Raw genomic sequence first — 23,550 nt, forward strand, 5'->3', positions numbered from 1 at the left:
CAACATTTATAAAACATCTGGGTGGGTACATGAATAGGAAGAGTTTAGAGGGATAAGGCCCAATGTTGGCAAATGGGACTAGCTTAATTTTGGATATCTGGTCTGCACGGACGAGTTGGACTGAAGGATCTGTTTCAGTGCTGTACAACTCTGTGACTGTAGTCAACGGCAGCATATTTCCCATGACAAATGGACTGTAATGGATTGGACTGTAATGCATATACAGCAGTATGCCATACCAATCTCACAACTGCACCATATGCCAGATCCAAACACAGCAAACACACTTCATGTGCAACATGCAGTAATAGTCATAAACGTTTTGGTTGCAAATGCAATAACAAGCATGCAATCCATCACGTCTGCATTGGTCAAGATCAATCACCTAATTATGATAATCCTATTTATGAGCACTTGGCTTGGTATGCCTTGGCATTGCCAGTGGGCATCTAAATACTTCTGAGATATCATGAAGGTTTTCTGTCTTTACCACCTTCCCAGGTAGCGAGTTCTAGATTCCCACCGTCCTCTGAGTGAAAAGATTTTTCCTCACATCGCCTCTAAACCTTCCACCCCTCATCTTAAATCTGGTTAATGGTCCCTTCATCAAGATGAAATATTGCTTCCTGTCATGTCCTTCATAATTTTGTACATTTTAATCATGTCCCTTCTCAGCTCCAAGGTCATAGCGTATTCTGGGAACTCAGTAATATGCAACATTTAAAATTTGAAAGGGAGGGAGGGAGTGCAGTAAACTTCAAGAACTGGGAAGCTGGTTAAACTGTTGTGACGCTGGGCTGAGCTCGTGCTAATCATGTCTCAGAGCAATACATAACAACACATGTGCCCTGGCGTGTTGGTCGGTGTGTTCGGGGTTCACTTCCCACAGCAGTCCTTCAGCACGAACTATCAGGCTAACCCTTCCGGGATACGGTTATGGGGATGAGGCATTGAACTCTGTGCAGCATTCCTATGGCCTGTCCAACACTTATTCCCAGGGACAACATGGTGGCTCAGTGGGTAGCGCTGCCGCCTCGCCGCGCCAGGGACTTGGGTTCGATTCCACCCTCAGGTGACTGTCTGTGTGGAGTTTGCACGTTGTCTGCGTGGGTTTCCTCCCACAGTCCAGAGATGTGCGGGTTGGGGTGGACTGGCACATGGTGCCCAGGGATGGGTGGGCTGGCCATGGGGAAACGCAGTGGGGTGGGTGGAGGGGCCTGGGTGGGAGGCTGATGTGAAGGGCCGGATGGCCTGTCCCCACACCGTAGGGGACTCTAGGATTATAACTCTCTGTCGAAGATAAGTGAAGGTGGGCGGCGTCTTTCCAACATGCCCGCAAAAACCAGCTGTGGGGAGGAGGCAGGCGCGATCGGAATGCAGCTCTTCCATGGCACCCGAGCAGGCGGATTCACACGGAGGCAACTGCATGTACGTGTGTGTGGGGAATAAATACCAGAACAGGAGCAGAGGCCGATACTGATAGCCGGCCACTCGGCCCGTCGCCCCCGTGGTGTCATTCCTCAGCAGAGGTTGCTCCCTCCTGCGTCAGCGCCGGCCGCCATTTTGTGATCGGGCGGGTACGGCGATGAGAGACAAAATGGCGGCCGGCGGGCCGGGAGGCCCAGGCTTCAGAGCCAACCTCGGGGGGCCCGGACTCTCTTCAACCAAGGTAGGCGGTACTCATTAACTCCTCACTGGATAGCCTCCCGAGCCCGTACTCCCAGCCCTGAACGCTAAGGGTCGCGTTTTCAGTTGTATATTTGCTTCCTCTCGACTACCGAAGGGGCTTTCTGCAGTCTTTGTTATTGTTTCAGCGCACACCGCCACCTCAACAACAACAAAATAATAAATAACACCAGCACTCTGTTAGTTTTAGTTATATTTTTCCAATCAGCCAGCTCAGTGATGCTGTCACCCAGTTCTGGGGCAGGTGGGACTTGAACCTGGGTCTCCTGGTCTACACGCAAGGACACTACCACAACAGCCCTTGCCATTTATTTTCTTTTTAAATCTTATTTCTCAACAATCTGTTCAGAGAGGGTATCATCCACCTCTGGGGTAGGTGGGACTTGAACCTGGGTCACTTGGTCTATTACAAAAGCCCTTATCACTGATTTTAGATGCTGCATCGAGTTACATCTTACATGAGACCTACTTAAATACTCAAATCTGACTTCTTCCCCTCCCTCTCCTTCCTCTTTTTTTTAGCTTCTCTAATTCCTTTTAACCCTTCCTGGTTCCTTAAATCCACCTATTAGAATTGATCCTCGCATTCCCAAACCACTCCCAAGGTCCAAAATTCCTTCAGTTCCCATTGTTCCTCCCATCCCTTCACCTTTCCAAGTCCTACTGCCACTCTGATTCATATGTAATCTGCATATTTCCATGATCCTCCTGAACCCCCTCCCACATTATCTGTATGAGGCATGGGGTTCAAGGTCCGCATGCATACCGATGAGAATCCTCCACCGCTCATGTTGTCAGATAGACTCTGATATCATTGTGCATGAACAAAACGTAAGGAGGTGAGTTGGGGCCATGTTCCGTAAACATTCCACAATGTTGTGATACCCTCCTACATTAGTCAAGACATAGTTCAGGTGAGATGCAGTCTTATGGGACAGCAGAAAAACCATTACACAAACCATACTTTTAAAAAATCTGGAACATTTTGGTCCAATAATCCTCTGGTGATAGAAACCAGTCCAGGAAAACACGCTGATTCTGATGTATTTGTTTGTGTCTCCCTGTCTCTTCTGTGGTGTAACTTCCTGCACAAACGGGAACTGATCCAGCTTCCTCAATCTTGAATTTACACTGAATAAGTTTTCAGTAGGTTACGATCATGTAACTTGTTCCATTGCTCTGCAATTCCATCAGCAGTTCAACCTGTTGTCTTGATGTTCCAAGTAGCCTGCACACTTAATCTGCCCCTGCCATCCAATTTGTGCATTGATCAGCTACCCATGGTTGTGAAGGAGATGGGAAGTGGAAGCCAGGCAGATTCCAGACTCCACAAACATGTCTCCAAGGAGGAATACCATCCTCTTGATCTGAGAAGGTGGAACAGGATGGGGTTCTCATTGAGCCCTCATAGCTCAATTGCTAACTCCATGCCCCCACCCTCCCTACTCACTTGTTAAATGTCCAACATCTACTGAATCAATGACACATTGGCAAGTCTTGATAATTTTTAAAAAATGCCTAGGTAAATGTCACTATAAGCAAAGAAACTTTGGAAACCTACTGAGATAACCAGGTGTAAATCTGGATGAACACAGTAGGCCAAGCAGCATCAGAGGAGCAAGAAAGCAGGAAATGTCAGCTTTCCTGTTCCTCTGATGCTGCTTGGCCTGCTGTGTTCATCCAGCTCTACACCTTGTTATCTCAGATTCTCCAGCATCGGCAGTTCCTGCTATCTTTGAAAACACACTGTTGAAATAAAGCAACAGGCAAATAAAGCCTTACAACTTCAATTAAAAAAGTTAGTCCATCACAAACATTTATAGTATCAGTGACGTCAGGCTACTTCATACTTTTTCATCTTGTGTCAGTAATAACACAATCACACAAGCATTCAAAAAAATAATAACTTTTTACAAGGTAAATTAAACCACCTAAACAAAGCTACCACTCCTCTCTGTGGCTGCTTACACATTGGCTGTTGAGTTAAGTGGCTCCATCATTTTTGGAGCTTTGTCAATCATTCATAATGAGGCTTTATATAGAATGTTTTTACATATAGCCTTATTATGAACGATTGACTAAGATTCAAAATTGACTCAGCAATGTTTAACAACTACAGAGGGAAGCAGTAGCTTTGTTTAAATGACTTAATTAGAACCTGTAGTAACCCGATCTTTGAAGATCCTTAGTACCTACGCGTTTGGTAACATAAAATTAAAAGTGGAGAATAGCTTTTTGACATCGATACTATGAATAACTAATTGTGATTGCCTCTTACTTTTGCATAAAGCTGTCATTGTCATTTAAGAGAAATGTCGAATGGCTGTATTTTTTTTTGGAGTGTGTGGGTGTGAATGGGGACCAAGTTTCACTCATGGTTCATGACTTCTCTATGGTGCCATAAACCAAGTCTTCTAACAGATTTGATGCTGTGTGTTTGGAATGCTGAATGAAATTCCTGCAGTGGATGGTGGGAAGTGGGTGTGCGGGTTTACCCCATATTCTTATCTTCCACTGGTTGGAAGCAGGAATTCTGAAATCAAATCCGACTACCATTTCTAAAGGCCCCTGCACCATGAAAGTCCAGCCCCAAGTCCCATTTGTCTATTGTTAAATCATCACTGACTCCATTTCAATTTGGTTGGTTTACTCACCAATTCTGACAGTATCAGTGAAGAGAGAAATTGAAGAGTCAATGACCTTCCATCAGAGAAAGTTCTATACACAGAGAGTTTTGAAAACATGGACTCATGACTGCTTGAAGCACTTGGAACAATGAGCATTGATGCATTTAGGGGAGGCTTGATTTTATTTATTATTGCCACATGTACTTAAGTACAGTGAAAAGCTTTGTTTTGTGCACATTAACATACATGATATGACAGGGTGATTGAACAGAGTGAGGATTATAAAGTTACAGTTGCAAAGAAGGTGCACAAAAAGCAAGATAAACATTTTGCATGAGTCAAAGGAATTGAGGGAAATGGGGGTTGGGTGGTAAGAAGTAGCCAGAATTAGGAGGCAGGGGATAGTGTTCAGTTAAAAACACTGACATGGGTTAGGTGGGCTGAATTACCTCTTTCTATGCTCTAAATCCAACTGCATTTCCTTATGTGGCTGGTGTTTCTTTTTCCGTAGCTTTGGTCGTGACTAGTGGACGATGGTATCACAACTCTCCACCGTCAAAGACCCAGATATATGGATCCTGCATGATAGAAGTTTCAGCCTTTGGGATGTCCTCTGACCAGTACACGTGAAGTAATCATGACTGCATATCCAAGCAATATACTTAAGTGAGAAAAGCGCGGACCTGGAATACGTTATCTCAAGGATCTCCTTCTGACCTTAATGGATTTTCAACAAAGACGCAGCGTGTAAAACTACCAGTCAATGGACATTGTAGTGGGCAGTTATACTTGCTGAAATATTTAATCTCTCTTTCTGGTTGAGTGCCACTGAAAGTTGTGTTTGCAGAGACTTGAAATGAGAGACAGTAACTGTGAAAATAAATACAAGGTGCTGGGATTACTCAGAAGATCTGTCAGCATGTGAAAAGGAGAAGTTGAATTCATGATTCGAGTGGAGACACTGTCAAATCTTGTAGTTGGGTAGGTCCAGTCTCAATCTATTTAATGTTGTATCAGAGATAATGGGAACTGCAGATGCTGGAGAATCTGAGATAACAAAGTGTGGAGCTGGATGAACACAGCAGGCCAAGCAGCATCTTAGGAGCACAAAAGCTGACGTTTCGGGCCTAGACCCTTCATCAGTAAAAGGTCTTTTCTGATGAAGGGTCTAGGCCCGAAATGTCAGCTTTTGTGCTCCTAAGTTGCTGCTTGGCCTGCTGTGTGCATCCAGCTCCACACTTTGCTTTTCAGACTGACATTGAGATAATAACATTGTGGAACTCTCAAAAGGCTTTTGATTTTAAATTTCAGAAGTGTGACTCAATGGTAGTACTTTTGTCTCTGTGTCAAAAAGATTTTAGTTCAGTACCACTTCAATGATATTGTATGAGTACATAATCTGTTACTTTGTGCAGCACTGAGAATAATGCTGTCTTTCCTTAAAAGGTGCTCAAACTAATGTAAATTATTTATTTATTTAAATACAAATGTAATACAAGGAACCTGTTTAGTTAACATGCTGTTGGAGCTTGTACTCTCTTACCCAAGCCCATGCTCTAGGGCTTACTCTATAAATGCCTCTGGTTCTCAACTCCTTCCTTCTGATTGAAATCCACTCCTTAGCCAGCCTTTTAGTTACCCCACTCAGTAGTTTTTGGCTCAATGTCTATTTTCCTTTGGTTTTTCTCTGCAAAATGCTTTGGATAAATTTCTGAGTTAAAGGGGCTGTAGAAATGCAGCATGTCGTTGATATTACAAGGCTTTGAGCAGAAGGGTGCATTCCAGTCACACTCTTTGTCACCTGGAACTCAAATTTATAATCTGAACATTTTCGTTATCTCATATATAAGTTTGAAAATTACCATTAGAAAGTTAATGCTCGGTGCATGTTACCTTTTCTGGCTGGTGCTTGGTGTGGGTGGAAAATTATTGTGTGGTGAATGTTGTGACGTTCCCCCAAAATTGCCTAATGTGCTAACAATGTCCAGAAGAGAAACAATCACAGTTGAATATTGAATTTCAGAAATTATTCTAAGCCCTTGGAACAAATCTTTCTTTGTACAACTTAGTGTACACTTTTTGTTATTTGATTGTTGTAGACTTCCCTTCTCCGCATGTATTAGACTTCCCTGTGTAGATCTCTTACGGTTTCAACATAGTTCAATCTTAAAAACTAGTTTATTTCTCCTGGGTAGCTACTTTTCAGTTAACCTCCACCTGAATTCTCCTGCTATTGTTCATCCTCCACAAGGTGCTCTGCTCACAAAGTTGAGTTGCGTTTTGAGATGCAGTGATTTTGTTTTGTAGAGTTACTGATTTTGTGAGATTTCCACCAACAAAATTTCTGAAGTTAATCTGAAAGAAATAATTTCCAATGTTCAGTTTAGTATCTGGGGAATACACCTTTTGAGATTATTTTGGTATTAAATTTGGTGTTACAGGAGTCCTCTCCATGGGGAGTGATGGCTCCCGTTTGGTATTGTTCTTCCATTCTCATTATTCCACGGTCAAATAAGAGGGACAGTTTTTTTTTTATCAAATTTGTTTCTCTTGATTATACAGCACAATGGGTGGATGGGGTTTGTGCCTTTCATGATATTGTTGGTTCTTTGAAAACATTATATCAAGTCCTCATTTGAAAATTACAATTGAATATGCTGCCGCTACGCTTTCATACAGTGCAATTCAAATCCTCGTAACATTAGGAAAAGGAGGACACCATTCAACCCCTCAGAACCATGATTCTGTTCAGAGCTCCATACATCCATCTTTGTTCAATATTTCTTTGCATTCTTTCTTAATGGAGTCTATCCATTGCTGTCACGAAAGCTTCTGTTGTCCCAGTATCTATCCACAGCCTGTCGGGCAGAAGATTTTCAAATATCTTGATCCATAACTGTTCACAATTACATAACAGGGTTGACTCTAGTTCTCCGGTGGTGACCATTTACGTAGGTAGTAGCAGAAGTGAGTTTTGTCAGATCAAAGACTCCCAAGGCCACATTTCTCCTCAAACTCAATCAAAATGATTGCAGTGTACAATTGGGTGTAGCACTATGGTAGAAAGGGAGTTTTGGTGCTTTGGAGACCCGGAACAGAAAGAGATTAGGACTGTTTCTTTGAAAATCGTTTCAAAATTTGAGAGATAAGTTTCAAGTAACGTATATTTTTGGTTAAATTTTATTCATAGAATCATAGAACTTTTCAGAACAGCAGGAGGCCATTTGACACATTGTGTGTGTGTACCAGCTCCAGAAAGAGTTACTCATCTACTCCCGTTCTCCAGCTCCATCTCCATAGCCCTCTTAATTCATCACTTCCAAATGTATATCCTGTCTCTTCTGAAACCTATGGAACCTACCTCTACCACTCTCTCAGACAATACATTCCAAATCTTGACAACTCTGAATAAAGAAGATTCTCCTCATCTCACTCAGATCTCTCTTGCTGACAGTCTTGAAATTGTGACGGCTAGGTACTGACTAGATACTAACTAGTGGAAACAGAATGTCCTTCTTTATCCTGTCAAAATTGTTGATAATTTTAAACCCCTTATTCAGGTCACCTCTTAACCTCTGCTCCGAGCAAAATAAGGTTAATTTCTATAATCTTTCTTAGTATCTAAAACCCCTCAATCCTGGTATTGTGTAGTAAATCTTCTTTGAACTGTATCAAGGATTTAACATACTTTGCTAAATAAAGTGTCCAGAAAAAAACATGATATTGAAATATAGTCTGATCAATGATTTGTACAGGTGTGGCATCCCTTCTTGCTTTTGTACTCTATGCCTCTACATATAAACCAAAAGAGCTTGAACAATTATTTCAACTTGCCTGGTTGCCTTCAGGGAATCATGTACGTATATCCTGAGGTCCTGTGCTCCTGTACTCTTCCTGAAGTTCTACCATTGAGCCTGTATTGTCTGCCCATGTTTCTTCTATTAAAATGCATTACCTCACATTTCTCTGCATTGAATTTCATCTGTCTGTTTGGCCAACTTGTCTGTGTCCCTCTGAAAATTGCTTGGTGTTATCCTCATAATTTCCTATCCTCCCTAGCTGAGTGTCATCTGCAAATTTGGAGATTTTGCCCTCTGCACCCATCTCCAAATCAGAAAAAGCAAAGGTCCTGACATTGATTTCTGGGCAACACCACTTCCAACTCATCTCCAGTCTGAGAAATGCCCATCTATACCTACCTCATAGAACATAGAACATTACAGCACAGTACAGGCCCTTCGGCCCTCGATGTTGTGCCGACCTGTCATACCGATCTGAAGCCCATCTAACCTACACTATTCCATGTATGTCCATATGCTTATCCAATGACGACTTAAATATACCTAAAGTTGGTGAATCTACTACCGTTGCAGGCAAAGCATTCCATTCCCTTACTACTCTCTGAGTAAAGAAACCACCTCTGACATCTGTCCTATATCTTTCACCCCTCAATTTAAAGCTATGCCCCCTCCTGCTCGCCGTCACCATCCCAGGAAAAAGGCTCTCCCTATCCACCCTATCTAACCCTCTGATTATTTTATATGTCTCAATTAAGTCATATCTCAACCTTCTTCTCTCTAACAGAAACGGCCTCAAGTCCCTCAGCCCCCCTCAGCCTTTCCTTGTAAGACCTTCCCTCCATACCAGGCAGCATCCTAGTAAATCTCCTCTGCACCCTTTCCAAAGCTTCCACATCCTTCTTATAATGCGGTGACCAGAACTGTACACAATACTCCAAGTGCGGCCGCACCAGAGTTTTGTACAGCTGCAGCATAACCTCTTGGTTCCGGAACTCGATCCCTCTATTATTAAAAGCTAAAACACTGTATGCCTTCTTAACAGCCCTGCCAACCTGGGTGGCAACTTTCAAGGATCTGTGTACATGGACACCGAGATCTCTCTGCTCATCTACACTACCAAGAATCCTACCATTAGCCCATTACTTTGCCTTCCAGTTACTCCTACCAAAGTGCATCACCTCACACTTGTCCGCATTAAACTTATGTTTCTTATCTTTTGGCCAACTTCTAATCCACACTGCCAAGGACCCATCAGTCTCAAATATTTCTAATTTGCGAACCCACCTCCACATGGAACTATAGCAGATGCTTTGTGACAGTCCATATATACAGTATCCGCAGCACTACTGTCTCTTCCACTGTCTGTGTTACCTCACCAAGCAACCCATTTAAATCTATCAGACATGACCTGCCCTCGACAAAGCCATGTTGACTGTCTAGTATTAACTTATTTTTCTCTAAGTGTATGTTTGTCTTATTATGGCCTCCATCAGTTTTACTACTATTGATATCAAGCCGACAGGTCTGTATTTTCTTGTGTTATCCTTTGCCCCTTTCCTCAACAGCAGTGTCACGTCTTCAGTCTCTTGGGACTAATCCTTCGTTCAGAAAGGCTTCAAAAATTTATGTCAAAGCTCCACGATTTGCTCCCTTACCTCTGTCAACAATCCAGGATGCACCCCATCCAGGTCTGGGTACTTCTCTATCTTGGGTGTTGCCAGCCTTTATTTTTTAGCACCTTTTCTTTATCTATCACTATACTGCTCAATTGCTCAACACACAAATTTTCAACTGGGCCATCATCACCATCTTCTAATTTGGTAAAGTGACATTTTTATTTAGAAAAAAGAGACTTTGTTCAAAGTATTGCTGTCACATCAAATAACGTCACCCCAAATCCAGAAGAGTAGTTTACCTTTTGTGCTGTTCTGGTGCTGAAGTAACTAAAACTGTTAAATGCTACCTGTAGAAGCAGGAATGCTAAGGTTTAATGGGCATTCTGCCCTGGATTTGCATCTAGTATTTACAATGTAATCCCCTCTTCAAATGTAGGCACTAAGGTAGTTTGGTGAGAGTGCCAGGGTTACAGTAATACTGAATGCAGAATGGACCTAAAGGATTTCACCTATTTTATTTCCTGCACTTCAGCTGATTTTTCAGTTTTCTCTTCTACAGCTTGGCTGACGGAAAAATCTCCACTAATAAGAGGAGTTCTAAAACCTCAAGGTGTCCCACAATGCAGTCCAACTGATAAAGTACTTTTAAAGTCTAGTAATTGTTATTCTGTCAGAATGCAGCAGTCGTTTGCACACAGCAAGGTTGCACAAACAGCAATGTGATTATATCTGGATGATCTGTTTTGGTGATATTGGTAAACAAATAGATTGTGACCAGGATTCAAGAGAGGACTCTTATCTCCTGTACACATTGGGCTGTGGGATCTTTTATCCATAATTAAGCAGGTTGATGGGACCTTGGTTGAAAATTTAGTATGAAAGTTCACACCTCTGGTAATAGAGCAGTCCGTCAGTATTACAGAGAAGTGTCACCTAGGTTATGTACTTAAGTCTCTGGGGTGGAAATTGAACCCACAACCTCCAACTTTGGGGCAAATCTCTACCACTTCACTAAGGCCACATTTCTTCTACAGTATTAAAGGTGCAGTAGTGGTTGAATTAAGCTAATCCTGCATTAGCTAGAAATAGAAAAAAATTCATTTGGACTTAATACTTCTGGAATAAAATTAGTTTTTTGAAGCTAGGTAGTCTTCCCTTTTAAGAGTGACATGTAAAGATTCACTGATTAACCTTGAAATCCTAAACCATGATCAATCAAATGTCGTTATTCTGTTTAATGTGGATGAAAGGATATTGAAAGTGAAACTGATTTGGAGTTCATTGCAATTAGGACAAGGAGGAATGTTTCTACAGAAACTTCCTTCCACATAGTTCTCCCTGTTCTGTGAAGGTGATGGTTGTGTTGCGCTGTATTGCAAAGTGAAATTCACAACAATGGTGCATTTCTAGAATCATTGTGCCCATTGGATAGAAGTAAGTGCTTGTCTTTCTGTCCGCCTATCATAGTTTATCATAGATCATAGAATCCCTACAGTGTGGAAACAGGCCCTTTGGCCCAACAAGCCCACACTGACCCACTGAGCATCCCACCCAGACCCCCCTCCCTATAACCCACCTAATCTACACATTCCTGAACACTGCGGGCAATTTAGCACGACCAATCCACCTAACCTGCACACCTTTAGACTGTGCGAGGAAACCGGAGCACCCGGAGGAAACCCATGCAGACATGGGGAGAACGTGCAAACTCCACACAGACAGTCGTCTGAGGGTGGAATTGAACCCGGGCCCCTGGCACTGTGAGGCAACAGTGCTAACCACTGAGCTACCTTATCTTGTCTTAGCACCTTTATCCAGTTTATCGTTTTTGAATGTTATAATTGAACGAGACAGCAAAGGGAGACCCATTGATACATTGTATTTTTGTCCCAGATCTTTGAGAGACTTAATTAGTGCCAAATACTGCATTATATGCACACTCTTCCCCTTCAAGCGCTTATCCAATTCGCTTTTGAAAGTCACCATTGAACCTGCCTTCAGTATCTTTTCAAGCACCATATTCCAGATCATAACAACTCATGAAATAAAAACATAAAGAACTGTTGGTGCTGTAAATCAGAAACAATGATAGAAATTGCTGGAAAAACTCAGCAGGTCTGCCAGTTCTGAGGAAATGTCACTCGACCTGTTGACTGATTTTTCTCCACAGATGCTGCCAGACCTGCTGAGCTTTCTGAGCAATATCTATTTTTGTTTTCCATAGTAACTTGTTAAGTGTTAGTTTCTCTGAGAAAACTGTGTGAACCTTTGGCTTTGATTGATCTTGTTATCATCTTTTCCAGCACATTCTATGGTGTCCCTCATGGTCAAACAGGCTCGTACGGTTATGGTACGGTAGTGGAGGAAAGGCAGTAGGTGACTGTGGGCCATAAAACTCATAAGAGTTGACAGCTTGAAGAACAGACAGGATAGTGATGTAAAGTTGTTTGCTGGAGTGATGAACTTCCCTGTTTGTATAGATTTTTCACTGTAGTGTAGTTAAACTTCATAAAGAAGTGAAACCTCTTACTAAACCTGTTTTGTGAATTGTGGTAAATGTTACATTTTAAAGTAAATGTCTCTAACATTTGGATTTCGATAAGTATGGACAAGAATGATTTAAAGTTACACCTTTACAATGGATGATGCGTCAGTGCATTCCAAGGCGTTGTGCTGAACCTTGTGGTGCAGGAAAGTTCCAACGAGTCATATGGCATGGAAACAGACCCTTCAGTCCAACTCATTCATGCCAACCAGATATCCTAAACCGATGTGGTCCCATTTGCCACCTGGCCCGTATCCCTCTAAACCCTTCTTATTCATGTATGCATACAGATGCCTTTTAAATGTTGTAATTGTACCAGCCTCCACCACTTTCTCTGGCAGCTTATTCCGTACATGTCCCACCCTCTGCATGAAAAAGTTGCACCCAGGCCCCTTTTATACCTTTTGCCCATCACCTTAAACCTATTTCCTCTAATCTTGGACTTTCCTACCAGGGGAAAAGACCTTGCCTTTTTAACCTTTTTAACCTATCCATGCCCCTCAAGTTTGTATAAACCTGCATAAGATCACCCCTCAGCCTCTGACACTCCAGAGAAAATAGCCCCAGGCTATTCAGCTTCTCCCTGTAGCTCAAAACCTCTAACCCCAGCAACATCCCTGTGAATCTTTTCTGCACCCTTTCAAGCTTAACAACATTTTTCCTTTAGCATGGAGATCAGAATTGAATGGAGTATTCTGAAAGCAGCCTAACCAATATCCTGTACAGCCACAACATAATATCCTAACACCTATACTTAATGCACTGACCAAAGAGGGTAAGAATACCAAATACCTTCTTCACTACCTTGTCTACCTGTGACTCCACTTTCAAGGAACTATGACCCCAAGATCTCGTTGTTTGACAACACTCCCCAGGACCCTGTCATCAGGTGTATTAAGTCCTGCCTTGATTTGTCTTTCCAAAATGCAGCACCTCACATTTACCTAAACTAAAATCCATCTGCAACTCCTTAGCCCATCTGATCAAGGTTCTGCTATACTCTAAGATAACCTTCTTCACTGCCCACTACATCACCAATTTTGATGTCATCTACAAACTTACTAACCACTCCTCCTCCATTCACACCTAAATAAGTTTTATATATAAGTGACAAAAAGCAGTGGATCCAGCAGTGACACACTGCCTCCAGTCTGAAAAATAACCCTCTACCACCACCCTCTGTTTCCTACCTTCAAGCCAATTTTGCATCAAAATGACTAGCTCTCCCTGTATTCCATGCCATCTAACCTTGCTAACCGGTCTGCCATGTGGAACCCTGTCGAATGCCTTACTGAAGTCCATACAGACAATGCCGACTGCTGTGCCTTCATCAGTCTTCTTTGTCAATCAGATTAGTGAGACGTGATTTCCCACACACAAAGCCATGTTGACTGTCCCTAATCAGTCTTTGCCTTTCCAAGTACATGTAAATCCTGCCCTTCAGAATTCCCTCCAGCAGCTTACCCACGACTGACATACCCATCTTTCCTATCTTCTAGAAACTCACTCATGGTTATCGATGTTGCACATATCTTGGCAAGAGGCCCAGCAATCACTTCCCTACCTTCCCTCAAAGTTCTATACACTCGATCAGGTCTCAGGGATTTATCAACCTTTATGCGTTTTAAGATGTCCAGCACCACCTCCTCTGTAATATGGACACTTTTTGAGATATCACTGTTTATTTCCCCAAGTTCTCTGGCTTTCATGCCTTTCTCTACAGTTAATACAGATGCGAAATACTTGTTTAGTATCTCACCCATGTCCTGTGGTTCCACACATAGATGATCTTGTTGATCTTTACAGGACCCTATTACGTCCCTAGATACTTTTTGCCCTTAATGTATTTGTAGAATCTCTTTGGATTCTTCTTAACCCTATTTGCCAAAGATATCTTATGAACTCTTTTTGCCTTCCTGATTTCCCTATTGAGTATACTGCTACTGCCCTTATTGAAGGATTCACTTGACTCCAACTGTCTATACGTGCCATATTTTGCTTTTGTTTTTTTGACTAGGTTCAAGGTTCCTCCAGGATTTATTGATCTGGTATCATTAGAGACTGCCTACTGAATATCAAAGAAGATCAAGATCAACTTGGCTCTTTGCTTTCTTGAAGTCAATAAAATGAGACTGTATTGGTAAGGTTGGGCAAAGTTAGCATCAATCAGGGTTCTTTATAATTGAAAGAAATCACAGTCAGAACTCAGCTGAATGTGAGGTATGGTACACATTTCAAAATGTCTGGTTCAGCCTGTGACGGTGAGCAGAGTGAATCATTGACAAGGGAATGGAATTACTGCTTGACTTTCACTGACCTCATCTTTATACCCTTTTCCTCTCCTTTGTGCCCTCAATTTCTCCCTTCCCCTCTTGAAGTAATGATTCGCGAGAGTTCACGCATGCAATTATACTACATTTATGAGCCAGTCATATCTGATCACAGAAATGGATGTTAGAGCATATTTGATATAGTCTTTAATGGATGGCCACAAGTGCTCTTTTCCAGCAATGGCTAGGTAGGGAACTCTGGTTAGTACTTATTTTCCCTCCTTGTTAACCCAAGACACCAATCCACCTAGCTACTATCAAGTTCTGGTCTTTATTTGTGACTTTCCAGCCAAACAAGCCTAGTCTCTTGGCTGCTGAATAATTTTGAGAAATTTTCAATCTTTTTCAGAAGAGTCATTGCGGAAAACTGCCTGTTGGTAAAACACTTGTTGCTGAAATCTGGATGACATTGGCCGCATTTGTATGACCATGGCAGAAGAGGGCGAGGACAAACAAAAAAGTCAGAAAAAAGTCAGCCAAATCTATCAGAGCTCAGCACATTCCCAGTCTCTGCTGGATGGACTAGTTGCACTTCGGAACAGCGCAAGCTTATTTGATGTCACCCTAATTGTAGAGGGGAAGTCGATTGAAGCTCACCGCATACTTCTGGCAGCATCATGTGACTATTTTAGGTATTGTACCTGTCTCGCGTTGGCATAGGTATGTCGATGTGTGTTTTAAAGGGAATGCTTCTGTTATGAGGGCCATGTGCTTGGGAATGTCTGTATGTATTTGGGATTGTGTGTGTTTTAGATAATGTGTGTGGTGGTGGGAAGATGTGCTCGGGAGTATGCATGCCTTTTAGGGCGTACGCATGCCTTTTAGGGAGTACCCGTACTTTTGAGATTGTGTGTATTTTTGGAATTGTATATGTATATTGGATGTGTTTTGGGGTGTTCTGTGCGAGCATGTGATTGTGAGAGGTATTTGTGTATGTTTAGAACAATGTGCTTGTTTGGCTGAGTGTGTATCTGTTTGAGTTATTTTTGTACGTGCCCAGAACATCGCCCACGCGTATATGTGTGTATAAATGGTGGGGATGCGGCAGTGTCCTTGGGTTCATAACAACAGAAGCCAAAACTAATATTTTTGGGAGAAGACAGGAGAATGGGTTCGAGGAAACATCTCAGCCATGACCATATGGTGGACATGACACGATGGGCCTAATGGCCCAATTCTCTTCCTATATTTTATGGTTTTATGGTGTGTTTGGCAATGGCTGGTGTCTGGTAGCTGCTGTATTATGTGTGCATTTGGGGAAGTGTATGCAAAGTTTTGAGGGTTCGTATGTGCTCATGTTTTTGTATATCTTGGGTTGTGTGCATGTATTTTGTGATTTATACATGTGTGTATTTAAGATTTATGTCTATGTAAATTTCAGGCATGAAATATGTGTTTTTTTTTGGATTGTATTTGTGTTAGTGAAATGTTGTGCTTATTGTTCTGTCAAATTGTAATTTGGTAAGGAAAAGCACTCTTTCCCATTCATTTTATTGTCTGTGTGTCTTGATTGGTGATGCTTGATTTGGAGTCTTCGTCTAAGATCACATGAACACCAACTGAATCCCATCCTGTCTATACCTCAGCCATAGTTTGACTATGATCCTTATTTACACTGTCATCTGTGCTGCTTCTTGTCCTACCACGATCAATGTGATTTATGATGCTCCTGCCCCATTCAGTTTGATTCCAATGATGGAAGATTTGCCAAATCAAAAACGAAGTTAATCAATTTCATCTTGTATATGCAGAATCTCATCTCTTTGCGATGCTATTTTAATGGTACGCATTGTTATTTTGTTCAGTCAAGACATGGCCCGAATATTTTATCTCATAAGCAAACAAATTCTGTATACCGTATGGTGTGACACTGTGCCCCTAAAGATAGGATAGTTGACTTTACGTTTACGTTCCGTGAGCTTTGGGTCTGATGTCTGAACCTCATTTACACAAGACCATTGCAGTACTGAGGGGGTGCTGCGCTGTTGAAGATGGCCACTTTTTGGGTTGGGATATTTAAAACAAGGCACCTTCTGCCCTGCCATGTGGATGCAAAGGCTCAAGATTATCAGGGGTGATAGACAAATTCACCCCTAGAATCACTGGACGACCAATCAGAGGAACGTTATTTCCCTAAGTAGAATGGCCACAATCTCTGAGGAGCAGCAAGGTTAGCTATAAGACAATCAGCAGTAAATGTGGGAGGGGAACAACTTGTATTGGAGGAACAGCAAGCGAGGTAAACAAGCAAGAAAATAAGGAAGGAAGGAGATTAAGTGAGTGAACCACTACAAAATAATTTTGCTAGAGTATGCTGAAGCCAGGGCATCTGAGATGAGGTATGGGTTGTGTGCTAGTGGCAGCAGTGTCCAGAGCCTGTGGGATCTGGAGTGCGCTGATGCCGGGGAGGTTTGAGGACAGGGAGCTCTTTTACCAGGAATGCTGAAGCTGGAAGGTAGAGAAGTAGGATGCATGTCTGGAATTCTGTCTGTTTAGTACTGGGGTAATGGCGTTGGAGGAGAAAGATGCTACAAGGGGTTTGGGAGGAAGAAAGAGATTATGAAGGGGTGGATGGAACAAAGAGTCCACAAGTGGGTTAGGCAAAGATCAAAGCTGCATGGAGTAGTAGGGTAATCAAAGAGACTGCAAGGTACGGTGGAGAGAAGAAGGACGCTGAAAGGGGGTGTGAGGGAGAAGGTAAGGCTACAAATGGAATGAAAGAAGCTACAAGATGGTTGGGGAAAGTGGAAATTTGTGAGAAGGTGAAACAGAGAATAGCTGTGGATGGATGGATGGTGGGGAGATGTGTCTCCAAGATGGGTGGGGGAGGAAAAGGAGGCTGTAGTGGGGGAGAGGGAAGTTTCAGTGGGGCCTTGGTGCTAACGGTTTTAAGCCTGTCAACAAAGCAACAGTGAGGTAATTACTTTTATGCAAATCAGTGCGGAATCTCTTGTTTAAGGCTACATATTTTCAGGAGCTGCCATATATGGAAATGTGGTGGTTAATATTTTCAGACTTTGTGCATATGTGGTGGAAACAAATTAGCTATGATTTCAACAGTCTGTGAAAGGTGTACTTAGAGCGTTGGCTTTTTATGTGCAGACCTGTGATAGTTACTTGAAGCAAAAAGTGTTGCTAACTAATGCATGTTGTCCTGTGCCAACTGCAATATGTTGATTGCTAGGAAATTAATGCTTTCTTTGTGTGTTGCAGCCTAGTGCAAGATTAGTAATTATTAAGGATATTGACAAATTCTTCTAATTCTGTTTCTGACTCGAAGTACCTAATATGTCAGTATGATTACAGGAGATATTGCACTATGTGACAACCCAATAAATGCCTGAGAAAGAATGAAAAAGCAACCGCTGTAAACCAAAAGGAACCCTTGAGAAAATCTCAAGAAGCGCCCTCAGCAAAAAACAAATATTTTATGTCCTGTGTAGTTTTAAAACATCAGTATTTCAAAGATGAGCAGAATAGTTATCCCTGGTATCCTATCCAAAGTTTACCTACATTAGACAAATGAGGAAGAAACATCACTGGCCTGCACTCTCACTCCATCCTATTCTGAGGATCTCCTTTCTTGGTCATCGATTTATTCCATTCAGGTTTACATTATCGGCGCGTCAATGTAGATGGGTAGGATTAGATTTTGCCCATTTTATATATATAAAACAATATGATCTCCCTTCATCCCTGGCATAGAGGAAATTCCTCATAGAATGTGAAAAAACACTGAATGTACTTGCAATGTGAAAATGCCTGGACACCCTAACTAATGGCTAACAAATTCACCCTAGCCAACTCAGTAAATGTCTTTGAAGGCTGTGTGCAGGGTTTGGTTGCCCAGTAACACATCCAGCAACTAGTAAACATTTTTGCCAAGCTTTGTAGCTTGGGTTGTGGATAACTTTGTTTGCTTGCTGCCGAGCTGGATGGTTATTGTACAGATGTATTGTCACCATGCTAGGTAACATCATCTGTGTGGCCTCTGATGAAGCGATGTTGTAGGGGCGGCACGGTGGCACAGTGGTTAGCACTGCTGTCTCACAGCGCCAGGAACCCGGGTTTGATTCCAGCCCCAGGTGACTGTCCAAGTGGAGTTTGCACATTCTCCCCGTGTCTTCATGGGTTTCCTCTGGGTGCTCCGGTTTCCTCCCACAGTCCAAAAATGTACAGGTTAGCCGGATTGGCCTTGCTAAATTGCTGGTAGTGTTCAGGGATGTGTAGATTAGGTGGGTTATAGGGGGTTGGGTCTGGGTGAGATGCTCTGAGGTTTGGTGTGGACTTGTTGGGCTGAAGGGTCTGTTTCCACACTGTAGGGATTCTATGATTCAGTTGTCATAAAAGTAGATCATTTGGTGAATCACACATTACGGTTTGTGGAATATTGATGTGCACAATTTGGCTGCACAGCATTTCTTACATTACAACAGTGACTAATCTTCAGAAGCGTTTAATTGGCTTTAAAGCCTTTGGGTTCCATAAAGCATCCTGAGATCATGACTGCCTTGATAGAAATGCAGTCTTTCTCTTCAAACCAAAGGCATCATGCTTGCTCACAATAAAGGGGTTTTCCCAAAGCAGTTTGGACAGTGGTCTATATACAATCTCTGTTCGATCAGAGGAAAGTGTTAGGGCATTTAATGAGCTGCAAGTTTTAGGTTTGTGCTCTGACATCTGGTATATCTTTCTCTGAATTCTTTATGGAAGGTATGTTGTGTGTGAAGCTATGATTGATGTGGCTGAGGCCCTGGACTCCATGACTGAAGGTCTAGATGGTGTGATGAAAGTTGCTGATGGCATGACAGGAAGTTGTGGATGCTATGATGGGAGGTTCCAGATGCTGTGATGGGCTGATTCGGTGTGGATGAATGAGCTGGGATACCCCTATATTATCCCTTGTATCTATCCAGAGTTTCTGGGTCAGACAGCTTTAATTTAACTGTCAGACTGATGATTTAGCTAAAACTCATGTTGTTGTACGCTGTTGGCCCTTCTCATAATCGGTGTTGATTGAATTGTACCTGGGAAGGCTTTCATGCAGAGTGATTACCCTGGGAATTTGACCAATCCATTTTATTTTTGGAAAGTTGTCTATAATATATCAGTGAAGACAATTTTGTTTTCTCTGGGTCGTGGGGAAGTGCTTCCATAAACTTGGTCTGCACCTTAATTTTACTGACTGAAGACTGATCAGTATCTGTCTTGTTCACAGGGGAATGTTTGCTGGTGGGCTACGGGAGATGCAGGAGAAGGAAATATTTTTACATGACATAACCTATATGGCTATGTGCAAAATCTTGGACTTCATCTACACTTCTGAGATGGAACTGAACCTGAATAATGTACAGGACGTGCTGGTGGCTGCTTGTCAGCTGCAGGTAATTGAGCTATAATCTTGAAGCATCAGCCTGAGCGCAGTAATAAAACTCATATCAACTGGGGAGCCTAACATTCAGGAACTGAATATGATCCTGTCCATTTGGGATCCGTCATGATGGACTCATGTAGTGGGTGAATCTTTACAGTTAACACAGATCAGGAGTTCCTGTTACCAAATCCAAAGAGAATAACTGGAATCATTTCTGGATTTCAAGCTATCATGGAACTGTCTTTGCTATACATTCCTTCCTAGTGTAAATATCTCACCTGAAGACCTGAAATAAGTGAATTGAAACCTTGAGGTACCTGCAACAAAGGTTATTTGGCTACGAGCTGGCTGATCTAAAGATGCGTAGCTTTCAAGTTGTCATTTGTCTCTGTCCTTGCACATTCCCAAGGTTCAGATTCACAATTGTCATATTGAACTGCTTATCTGCCTTCCCCTGTTCCCCAGGTTTTCACATAATGGCTCAGCAAACCGCACAGCTCTATCAAGCCACAACAATTGGATAATACGCATAAAGGTGAACAGACCACTCTGCATTTCCTAGGCAGCAGATGCAATAAAGCTGTGTCCTCCCAGTTGACCCTACAAAATCCATTTCTCTAAAATTGGGGTTTGGATGAAAATTGGGAGAGCTATAGATTAGTTAAGCACTGTCTGGCATATTGATACGGATGAGTCATACCTTTTGGACAATGCCCCAGACTCTTCCAACACCCTCATGACTTATGTTCTGTCCCATTGACAGGACAGACCTGCCAAAGGTGGTCTGCAGTCTTCAGCAAGTAAAAAATGGAGTCTTCAACATTGATGTACACCTTATGAAGTTGATGGCCTGATGTAAAGTATGGACAGGGAAACCTCTGGCTGATTATCAGCAACCACACCCCCGCCTGTGTCTTAGATGGTGAATCAGCTCTCCCCTATTTGAATGTCACTTGGAATAAATACTGGGGGGGTAGCAAGAACAAAGAATGTATACTGGATGGGCACTTAACATTAATCATCAAGAGTGGCTTGGTAGCACCTCAAATGACTGAGCTTGTCAAGTTTTAAAGGGTGTAACTAACAGATGAAAAGGTGACTTAACCTCATCCTCATCAGGCCACTTGTCAGAGATGTATATACCCACTTCAGTATTGGTGGCGCTAACCAACACATGATGAAACCCTGCTTTCACATGGGAGTTGCTCTTCATTAAGTTGCGGGACGCTACTTGTTAAATAGGATACATAAAGAACAGATCTGGCAGCATAAAAATGTACAACCAGTAGTTATTATAGGCTCTCTGCAGCAAAATTGTATTCCATCACAATCTGTAATCTCCCACACTAGCACTACCTAATCAGTGGACCAACCGTTACGGATATTTGAAGTCGGACCATGCATTCTAAAAATTGATAAAAGCAAAGTAATGTGGCTGCTGGAGATCTGAAATAGCCCACACAGTGTGGCTTCAATTCCAGCACCAGTTGAGGTTACCATGAAGGACTCTCCTTCTCAAGCTCTCCACTCTAAAATGCTCCCAATCCTCAGTCTTGCTATGACTTAGGTATGGTCACTCTCAGGTTAAACGTTATCATTCCTCTCTCTCTCTAATGAGAGAGCAGTCCTGTAGACTGGTAAGACTATGGCTACTTTACCTTTTACCATTTACATGCCTTTCTGTTGCAGAAACAACAGGAAAAGTGGCCAAATCATGGCTAACAAAAAATTAAGAATAGTACTAGGTCCAAAGAGTAGTGATATAAAGTAGTCAGAAGTCATAGCAAGACTCAGGATTAGGAGCATTTTAGAATTCAGCAATGGAGAAGCAAGGGAGTGATTAAAAGGGTACAAATAGACTATGAAAGTTAGCCTGGGAGAAACATAAAAATGGACTGTAGATGCCTTTTATAAGTATGTTTAAAAACAAGTTAGTGAAGACAAATATCATTGTCAATGACCTTTTTCATATTTTGTTGATGGTTTAAGAAGAGACTGATAGGGCAATAATTGGCTGAATTGGATTTGTTCTGATTTTTGTAGATAGTACATACCAGGATAAATTTTAACATGTTTTATGTGAGCGAGTTACATCCAGGTCCCTGGTGCTGTGAGACAGCAATGCTTACCACTGAGCCACTTACATCCACCACTTTAAACATTCATTCCCACCATCACTGCTGCACAGTGGCAACAGTGTGTACCATCTACAAGACCTATTTGTAATCCCTCAATACTGCCTTTCAAACCCATGACCCCATCGAGAAGGATGAAGACAGCAAGAAGCATGGCAACACCATCACCTGTAAGTCCTCATCTAACCGAGGCAATATCCTGACTTGGAACTAGATCACTTTCTTTCACTGCCACTGGATCAAAATATTGTAACTGCCTCCTTCACAGCAGTGTGGGTGTCCCTGCATCTCACAGACTGTACTGGTTCAGGAAGGTGGCATCATCAACATTTTCTCAAATCCTATTAGGAATGAGTATGAACTGCTTTTTCCACTTTGCTTCAACAATGCAGCTCTCGAACTGTGTCCTCTGGTCTATGTGGACGATATAGTAGAAACCATAAACTGGATTGGTGATCTTTTCCCAGCCTTATGGAAACTTTCCTTCACCATACTGCTCCAGGGGGTTTTGCCTTCTTTGTGAGATGGGGCCATGTGCAGTAACGTCCATCTCCCGTGAAAAAACAGTTCCAAGATTAACCATTACTGTATTAGACACGTAGCAATGAATGGATAAGGGTACAGAAACTAGGAGCTTCATTGTAGAGTTAGTGTATGAGATTAGAAGGAAGAGTTAACATTCTAGAGGGATGACGTAGATGGGAGAATTCAGGCATCAGAGGCATCCGTGGGTCAAATGGCCGTGTCCTGTGACTGAACTTCAAAGCTATTTATCAAAGTTGTTCTAGTGAATTGTCAGCAAGTGTTTAACCTGCAGCCAAATGTTGTATTTTTTTTTGCAATATTCGGTTCCTGCCACTAGATGGTATAAAGCCACTTTGTAAATGCAAAAATACATTTAAAGAGCAGCCACAGTTCACAGAAAATTTAGGTACAAAAATAGTGCAGCATCTGAATTTGAATTATTGGATTAATTGAACTTTGTAGTGAAAGAATTAACAGGAACAAGCAGTAGATATCAGCCTTTGACATTATGAGCCCCTCGGGTGTATGTGCATATACTCAAAATGGCTGGTTGGTTTAACTGTGCTGTTTCTTCTGGACAACATTAAAGAGCATCCTCCTGAAGGTGTCATCTGCTGGGCTGGCTATTTCATTATCGGAACTGTCCAGGAACCAACGTTGTTCAACTCAGGATCAGTGTAAGGTTGACCATTAACCTACTGTTGCTTTAGTAAGTCTCAAAGCAGTTATCTCAACTCATGCTGTCAAGTGTTGATGTGACACCCGCTATGTTTCATGTGGGACATATCGATGCCTGCTTGGCACATGATGATGTGCTAAAAATACTACCTCTTCTTATCATTCACTGGAACCAATTACTTCTCAAAAGGAGGCACTGGATCACACATCAATATACTGAATGTACTCCAGTCT

The 23,550-nt window shown here is 42.1% G+C and overlaps 1 protein-coding gene across 2 annotated transcripts in view; it reads left to right on the forward strand.

Moving 5' to 3' along the window:
- Positions 1-1,270: 1,270 nt before the first annotated feature.
- klhl22 (kelch-like family member 22) overlaps positions 1,271-23,550 on the forward strand; it is a 50,903-nt gene continuing 28,623 nt past the window's right edge. The window contains exons 1-4 of one of the 2 annotated variants that reach the window (XM_048555770.2): positions 1,271-1,669; positions 4,825-5,294; positions 14,954-15,236; positions 19,823-19,988. In XM_048555770.2, the coding sequence (XP_048411727.2) occupies positions 15,028-15,236; positions 19,823-19,988 (375 nt within the window). In that variant the 5' untranslated portion in view covers positions 1,271-1,669; positions 4,825-5,294; positions 14,954-15,027. Of the gene's footprint in view, positions 1,670-4,824; positions 5,295-14,953; positions 15,265-19,822; positions 19,989-23,550 lie in introns of those variants that run through there. The other variant, XM_048555772.2, reaches the window with a different exon arrangement.

This window comes from Stegostoma tigrinum, chromosome 26 (assembly GCF_030684315.1).
Source record: "Stegostoma tigrinum isolate sSteTig4 chromosome 26, sSteTig4.hap1, whole genome shotgun sequence".
Lineage (NCBI taxonomy): Eukaryota > Metazoa > Chordata > Chondrichthyes > Orectolobiformes > Stegostomatidae > Stegostoma > Stegostoma tigrinum.